The 8,525-nt window shown below is 38.9% G+C and overlaps 1 protein-coding gene across 1 annotated transcript; it reads left to right on the plus strand.

The window, feature by feature from the left end:
• Positions 1 to 1,658: 1,658 nt before the first annotated feature.
• got1 (glutamic-oxaloacetic transaminase 1, soluble) lies at positions 1,659 to 8,480 on the plus strand. The gene is made up of 9 exons (XM_027023006.3): positions 1,659 to 1,882; positions 4,424 to 4,605; positions 4,837 to 4,957; positions 5,297 to 5,409; positions 5,656 to 5,760; positions 5,892 to 6,042; positions 6,205 to 6,370; positions 6,504 to 6,646; positions 7,022 to 8,480. Exons 1-9 carry the CDS (start codon positions 1,774 to 1,776, stop codon positions 7,159 to 7,161), a joined length of 1,230 nt encoding a protein of 409 aa, XP_026878807.2. The 5' UTR covers positions 1,659 to 1,773; the 3' UTR covers positions 7,162 to 8,480.
• Positions 8,481 to 8,525: the final 45 nt, after the last annotated feature.

Below are 8,525 nucleotides of genomic sequence, written 5' to 3' on the forward strand. Positions count from 1 at the left end.
CAACCTGCTGGCTGCTAGTGTGACTGAAGCAGAAAGCAATTTACCAGGAGGCATATATGTCAAACCTGTCCTGTGATCAATCACTTTCTGTCAATCAGTCAGTCAGTCTCTCTCTCTCTCTCTCTCTCTCTCTCTCTCTCTTTCTCTCTAGGCCCATAGACCAGTGTTGGAACCTCCAAATCCTATAATTACATAGCTGACAGGTAGCACACTGGTAAGATAGCCTAACTGAGATGGGAAGAATGCAAACATCTCTTGTAGGAAACTGCAAGATAGGGGGAGAGAAGGGTACACTGCAGGTGCAGCTGAAACCCCTCTTTCACTCTGGATATATGCCTGGGGGTCTGGACTATGCCAAAGCTCAATCACACAGAGAGACTGATCTAGAAATAGTTCTCCTAGGTAAAATGCTCTTTATGTAATAAACCTAGATTATTTCATTTTGGTCAAGGTTTGTCCACAAAATATTGTAAATGTAAATTTCAGCTATTGCATTTGAACATCTCAGTGGAATTTATTCAGAATGTATTAAATATAACCCTTGTTTATTAAAACCTATAGTAGTTACCAAACCCCTAAAGTTGACAGTAAATGAGACATTTTTTGCAGCCTAGCCTGGCTGATGAAAAAGAATTTTCCATCAGTAACATGAATCAGAAAATTGTTAGAGGCTATCATGCTGTATGAAAGATATGACACCATATTTGCTATAAATTATTGCTCCACAATCACTAATACAGAATAATAACTTTTTGTCTGGAAAGTTTTCTTTCAACTCTCAAAGTTTTATTTCTGTAAACAAAAAAAGAAAAAAAAAAAAATCCTAGTTTTGGTTTATAGGCCTAATTTTAGTTTTTCAATGTGCATAGAAACAGACAATGCCAATGGTGTTATCACAAAATTTGCTGTAATCTACACACTTACAGGATTACTACTCAATAATAAAACCCTTATTTGTTGGTGCTCTCTTCAAATAATGATATTGTAGTTAAAATTAGCCAGTTAATTAAGATACTAACAGGCAATTCTATGAATTTATTAATTCTGTTTTTTAAGTGGCTGTCTACACCTGAATTTGACATTGAAACTAAAGGGTAATTTTCAGTCATGAAAAAATAATAGTCTTTAGGATTTCAGTTCTTACAGTGCTATACATTGTAAGTCTGATATAAGATGTTGCAGTCAAGTTTCAGTAAATGCCTATAGAGCCATCTTGTGGTCAGGTTTTTCATAGCAAGTGAAATTTAAATTTAAAGTGCATGGATATACCTAATGAGAACGGACTCCCAGCATCTACAATAGAAGTCCAATAAATACAATACACTAAATATTTATAATAACTCTTAGAAGGGGAGCCTCAAAAAAGATTTGGACGGACGATTTGGACGCACGGTTTATGAAAAAAGAGGCGCTTTCAGATGAGATTGTGTGCTCAGAACTACAATTTCCTTTTCAACCAGACAACGCCACGCTTTTTAGAACACAATTGGCAAAGACCTGTGTCAGTCACTCAATTTAATTTGTTATTGGACATGGCGTTTTCCTATTTTGCTGACGTAAGCCTTTTTACCCATCGACCTCTTCCACAGTACAACATGATTGGTCTCATTATGGGCCAGCTACCAGTGCTTGCATGCTATTGGCTAACTTTTTCACGCCTATTCTCCATTGCGGAATCCAACTTGAAGGTGAAATTCTCATCCATCCGCAAGTTCTTCTCAGGGCGCTCTCTGTTTCTCTATTTTAAATAAGGGAAGATATTGACCAACGACCATGTCATTATTTACTGATGTCCCACACGCTGCTCCTGTGGTTGTTTTCAAACTGACTGCAGATTTCCGCGAAGACCAGAGTCCTAACAAGGTGAACCTCGGAGTCGGAGGTGAGATGCTCAAAGTATTGACAGGCCACATGAACGTTAGCTATAGTAACGTTAGCTAGCTAGCTAGCTAGCTAGCTAGCTAGCTAATTAACCCTAACCCTAACCCTTAACTATCAAAGACTTTAATGCCTATCAGCTAGCTCTCTTTGCCCATCGTCGTACTCGTACAGCTAGCTATTGCTATGTCTATCTTTAAGGTCTAATTGATAGTCTAACAGACCTTTTGCATTTTTGTGCCCTTTTTGTGACAACTTTGATCTTTTCTGACCTTGCACGTATTAATGATCATGTAGCAGTAGAACTCGAGTTTGCGTTTGATTGCAGTGCGTTATTAACAGCGCTACAAAAGTACAGTGTTAACTATATTATTGCTTAATGAGAGACCACGTTAAATGTCAAATGTTAAAGTCCAGAGTCACCCGCCTCTTAACAGCAAAAGGGCAAGTTACATTTAATCCATAGTTTCTTTTAAGGGCTGCAAAACGTGAAATTTGATAGACATAGATGGGCAATTTTAATTGCATGTATTTTAAGTACGCGTTTAAATTCATTTTGAATACTTTGTGATTTGGATTGGAAATTTGTGTGAAAATGTAGTTATCTAATGTAATTTGTATCAAAATCCTGTTGGGTTTTGTAGTTATGAATTTGAAATAAATACATTTTTTATAAATAGCTGATTATATATCCTCTATACAAAGTGAGTATTTCTGCAACTCTTGTTTCCAAACTCCAAATGTTTTTCACAATTCATGAGCTGATATGATGAGGTACAGTAGAAGAGTGTTAATTGCATGTTCAGAATGATAAAGTTGACTGAATTTAATGATTTTAGATAGCTATGTTTCCATGATGCTTTTGGAAGCTTTCTTTTAGCTTTAATAAAGCTTGGACAGAGCATTTATAGTTCCCTCATGTTTCCCCTCAATTGTCTCTCGTCTTACACCTCTGTCATCCTACATTGTTTAGTCTATTCTAACAAGAATGTATTCAAATTTTTGCTAAAATGTATATTTTGTTTAGTTGAAATAGAAATGACATGTATCTTAATATAGTGCATTTTTTTACATCAGTGCTTTTTTAAAAGGTTTGTTGAAACTGTGTAATTTGTACAAAGGTAAATTTCATTGGAATTTTGCCCAGCTCTGTTGGTAGGAGAGCCTTTTGTTGCTGAGTTGAGGTTTTAATAGGTGTGACTGCAGAACTTCACCTCTGATGATAACCAGTTCAGTCACTGACAAGTTGAGACATTGTTTCAGTTTACTGCTTGATGGTTGGCTAACCAGATGGGACCAGATTCCTCTAGCTTTATAACTGAGTATAAAAGCTCCAATAAGCTATAGGTGGGCAAAGATTTTGTTGCTTGTGGTAATGCTAGAGTGAGTCTGCATTTACAATACAGACAGCTAGCAATTACTAATGTTAAATAAGCATACCATGTTCTTTGTTATAGAATACATTATAAAATGTGTTAACTCTGTTTTGTCATTTTAGTCATGTCAAGTAATTGAGCTTCTTGCTTTGTCAACTGTTCAGCTTTTTTCCCTACTGTGAGGTGCTTTATAAACTAGACAGCTTAACTTCTGATACTTAAAATGCTTATGTTTGTGTATGAGAGAAAAATGAATGAAATAAAATAGAGCTTTGTTCTACAGTCATTTAAAGCTGCTGTGAAACAAAGTAGTTAGATACTTAACCCCTATATTAAATGTCCCGAGAATATCAAGTGTGCCTGATGTTTCAGCACAACTTTACCCTAGACTTCATTGCAGTTTTTTTCAGACCTGCCATTTTACCACTGACCAAATCCCTTTCATCATAAACGGTACATTTTCTTAAAAAAGAGGTTGTGTAGGTGGATATGGGTTGCAACAACATGATTATGTGGCTCTTGAAATTTTGGTTATAGTTATAAAATTATAAAATTCCATAAATAGAACACCAAAGAGGTGTGCAGTATAATTTTCCTTCTCTTTGTCATTTGTTCGTGATCAGCTTTGTTAATGTAGCGCAAAACTAAATGGTCTCATGTCTTTAAAACATTATATGGTCTTCCAAATATATGATCTAGGGCAATTAACTTTTACGTTGATTATACATTACATATTCATATGTAAGGCTGCTCTTACAGTTGCACTTGCAGTTGTAAAACGTACATTTGTATGAGGTTTGCCTATATTGGCCTCAGAAACAATATTTTGTCCTGTAGTCTGTGAACGTTGAGGGGATCCACTTTCCTTGGTTCTGCTTTTCTCAGCAATTCTGAATGATCAGGTATTAATTAATGAATTGTTCCGTTCTACCTCATCCTAGACACCCTTCTGTCTGGGTTTTAGTCTGTTTGAGTTCAGTTTGGGCCCTTGACTATTATCGTGTCTATAAATACTTTTGCATGCCACAACCTGAATGGTACTACTAATGACTTCAGACAACAGGTTTTTCACCGTTTTATGCCCATGAAGTTATAAACTTTGAGTTATTGTTGTTGCTGTTATTAATGATGTTTGGTTGTCATTCATGTTGTCTTTTCTTCTCTCATAGCTTACAGGACAGATGAGGGCCAGCCTTGGGTGCTCCCTGTTGTGAGGAAAGTGGAGAAGATGATTGCAGAGGACAACAGTCTAAACCATGAGTACCTGCCCATCCTGGGCCTGCCGGAGTTTCGCTCAAGTGCCTCTAAGATCGTGCTTGGTGAGAACAGCCCTGCTGTCCTGGAGAAGAGGGTAAGTCACAGCTTCCACTTCACATGCTACTTTGGTCACCAGAATCATTTCGCAGTGTACTGAGGGGAGCTTGTGTCTCTATTTTTGTCATTTCACGTGCTCCCAGTTCTCCACTGATGGCGAGAACTACATGTGGACTGTTCATGTAAAAGCTTTAGATGTACAAGAACCATTGTAACCTTGCTGTGGTCTGTGAGGTCTGTTTTCAAGTGTTCATTTGGTGTCTTGCAGGTGGGAGCTGTGCAGTGTCTAGGGGGTACTGGGGCACTGAAGATTGGGGCTGAGTTTCTTCGCAGGTGGCACAATGGGGGCAATACCAAAACTCCAGTTTATGTCTCTGCCCCTACATGGGGTAGGGTCATGGGAATGCTATGCTCTGCACTGTCAACTAGTGTCTTTCTAATCGTAAAAGTGATGATGATAAATAGGTATCATTTGAATGCTGGGTTAACTATATGCGTTGTGAGAGCATAGTTCAGTATGCTTTGTTCTATCCTTCTAAACAACTGTAAGCTCTCAGTTGTGGCCACACTTATGAAGTAAAGTCCTGTATATTAGTCTGAGGTGATGTTTTTAACCTTTTAATAGATAAGACTTGATTGCTGATGGGTTAAATCCTCATCTGCGTATGTGGCTGTTTTGCTTTCAAGAGAAGCGTAATGGGTTTTTTTTTGGCTGTTTTACTTTCTAGAGAACCATAACGGGGTTTTTGCTAATGCTGGGTTTGAGGATATCCGTCCATACAAATATTGGAATGCAGAGAAACGTGGACTTGACTTGGCAGGTTTCCTGGGAGACTTGGAGGTGAGCTATGAACTTGGAAATGCCTTTTTGAACATTTCACCCTTAAACACAATGTCATAACAAACCCGTTTCAGTTTCAGGCTAGGGCTTTCTTGCTGAAGTACATAAAAAATGGACAAAAATCCTCACCTAACATTCAAACTACCCTGCAGGGTTTTACTGAGCAGATTGGTCAATGTTATATGCCAGAAATTCAGGCAGTACCATATTGCAACTTGATCTACTGATGGATGTGTTGAATTTCAGAGTGCCCCCGAACAGTCTGTCATTGTGCTGCACGCTTGTGCACACAACCCCACAGGCACAGATCCTAGCAAGGATGAGTGGGAGCAGATTGCTCAAGTCATGAAGGTAGGAGATTCAGGTTATATTTGCTTTAGTTCCTCTAAAACACAAGCCATACAATCATTGATCAGCATAAAAATATGGGAAAAACCTCATCTTTCCTTGTTGGAAATCATGCATGGTTTTCACATTCACAGAGGAGGAGTCTCTTTCCCTTCTTTGACTCAGCATATCAGGGCTTTGCTTCTGGAAATCTAGAGAAGGATGCTTGGGCAGTTCGATTCTTTGTATCCCAGAGGTTTGAAATATTCTGTGCACAGTCCTTCTCAAAGAACTTCGGACTGTACAGTAAGTGTTTTGATATGAAGTATGATCAACTCTTTCTGCAGTTAACTAAGTCACTTTCAAACTCTTGCCAGAATCACTGATTTACAGTTGTGTGCATGTCACAAAGTTTGATGTCATTTGAGCAGTATGAAGCCCCATTTCATTCTAAACCATCTTCCACAGATGAGAGGGTGGGAAACCTGACAGTTGTCGCCAAAGATGAGGACAACCTCACTCGTGTGCTCTCTCAGATGGAGAAGATCGTCCGGATCACCTGGTCCAACCCTCCTTCTCAGGGAGCACGTGTGGTGTCTATCACTCTCAATAACCCAGAACTCTTCACTGAGTGGTACATGCAAAAAGCTGACGCACCTGTCTCATTCTTAAAGGATTCCCTGTTCACAACTACCTCTTATTACGATACAATGAAAGTCTGATAATTGGACCTTCGGGGCATAATTTTCTACTTTTACTGAGTGCAGGAAGGATAATGTGAAGACGATGGCTGACAGGGTGCTGCTGATGCGAGCTGAACTTAAGGCCAAGTTGCTGGCACTGGGCACCCCAGGCACCTGGGAGCACATCACTGAGCAGATCGGCATGTTCAGCTTCACAGGCCTCAACCGTATGTAACCCCAGCCCAGCACACAACCGCATTGTTCCCCAGCTCATTCACTATTTCTCTTTCTTTCTTTCTTTCTTTCTTTCTTTCCTTCTTTCTTTCTTTCTTTCTCGATTTCTTTCTCGATTTCTTTTCTTTCTTTCCTTCCTCTCTCCCTCCCTCACAGAGTCCCTGATGAATACTCCAGTCTTAGCTTTTGAAACCAAGCTAATAACACAGAAATTGAGCTAGGACAGTACTGTTATTTTTACAGTAAGAGAACTACAGCTGTCCAGGCCAGCTGCGTGCAGTTTGCCTTTTTACCAGTATAACTTTGCTTAGCTGCTGGCCTATGCATTATCAAGACTATTCACTGTTGTCTTGCTCTGCGTTTTCCAGCCAAACAAGTGGAGTACCTGGTAAAGGAGAAGCACATCTACTTGATGGCCAGCGGCCGCATCAACATGTGTGGTCTGACCACCAAGAACATAGACTATGTTGCTGAGTCCATTCATGAAGCGGTTACCAGGGTCCAATAATACCATCTCCCAAATTGCCTGCCCATTTGTATATGACAAAGGAGGCATTATCAACGTTGGTCTGGAGATGTCACGCACACAGACACGCACACAGACACGCACACTTACTTCTTTAGTCATTTGTGCCCAGCACGCCAGCTCTGTTTGCTGGCACCGTGATAAATCTAATATATGCTCAACTCTTAATTAATCCTCAAGGACGAGTAGTTGTTCCAGGTGGAGGGTTGTGTTTTGGTGTACCTTCAAGCTGTACTCAGATAGCAGAGAAAGTGTGTCTTTTTTTTCTGGTTTTCCATAGAGCTTTTATGATTTACCAAAAATGTAAAACTGCAGGATTTCAGGGACTACTCACTACTCACTGAAGTTGTTTGAAAAATTTTAATGGCAGTTCCAGCTTGACTGGCTTAAAGATTGTTCACCGTTAATATAAAAATGTAAGCTGTTAACTCACATTTAATTGTGTTCTTTTAGTGAACCTCAACTGATTTCAACTGGACCTCAAGCAGATTTGTAAAATAAATTATACAGGGAAAAATATACCTGGCAATTCAAAAAACCCAGAGTGACGGATTTGGGTTGACAGAATGTGAGTTTTATTTAACAATTGTCTTTGTTTATTTATAGGAAAATACATTACTTAATGAAATAATTGGCACATAAATAACTTTGTATGCAGCATTATTTTAATACAGAGGCATCAAGATTCTAGTAGAGAACCACATGAGATGAGATGAGGTGTGTGTGTGTGTGTGTGTGTGTGGTGTGTGGTGTGTGTGTGGTGTGCATAACGTTCCCCTAAGCCCACTCCTAAGTTTAACTGAACCAATAAACCACCTCTAGGCTGAAACCAAACTGCACTTCACATTCTACATAGTTAAGTACAGCATCCTGCCCACCTTTCATGGCCTGTCAGTTAGACTTTGCCATTATAATATCAAGACAGCACTGGGAGCCCTAATCACTTTTTCACTGTTGTCTAAAATAGGAAAGATTTCCTATATTGTGTTTAATGACTCTGGAAGTTCAAGGTTTGCCAGGTAGTTTTGCACTTTATATAAATATTTTTGTTTATAGGGTGTCTTTAGTGTCTGCTTCTTCTGTCACTCTCTTCCAATGCTGTGCATGCCTGTGTAGCATCAATGCAAAGTCCTTAAATTGGCAAATATATAGAATCTTTAGCACAAGTATGGATCACTATTTGGCTGCTTGTTAAAAATACCTGTCAAATAATTAGTTCTCTCAGTATGTAAAGGTATATGTACAAACTTAAATGAGAAGAGCTGATTAATGCCCATGAAATAAACATAATGCAAACATCATATGACAGATGGTCTGTGCTTTTTCATTACTTTTTTTATTCAGCT

This window comes from Electrophorus electricus, chromosome 12 (assembly GCF_041902795.1).
Source record: "Electrophorus electricus isolate QZ-2024a chromosome 12, ASM4190279v1, whole genome shotgun sequence".
In the NCBI taxonomy this organism is placed as follows: domain Eukaryota; kingdom Metazoa; phylum Chordata; class Actinopteri; order Gymnotiformes; family Gymnotidae; genus Electrophorus; species Electrophorus electricus.

Bases quoted from the DNA above. Each gene is read 5' to 3' on its own strand.
- got1 (XM_027023006.3), top strand. From the start codon at position 1,774: ATGTCATTATTTACTGATGTCCCACACGCTGCTCCTGTGGTTGTTTTC. The intron at 5,761-5,891 runs GTAGGAGATTCA...TCACATTCACAG, and splicing joins AGATTGCTCAAGTCATGAAG to AGGAGGAGTCTCTTTCCCTT. The intron at 6,043-6,204 runs GTAAGTGTTTTG...CATCTTCCACAG, and splicing joins AAAGAACTTCGGACTGTACA to ATGAGAGGGTGGGAAACCTG.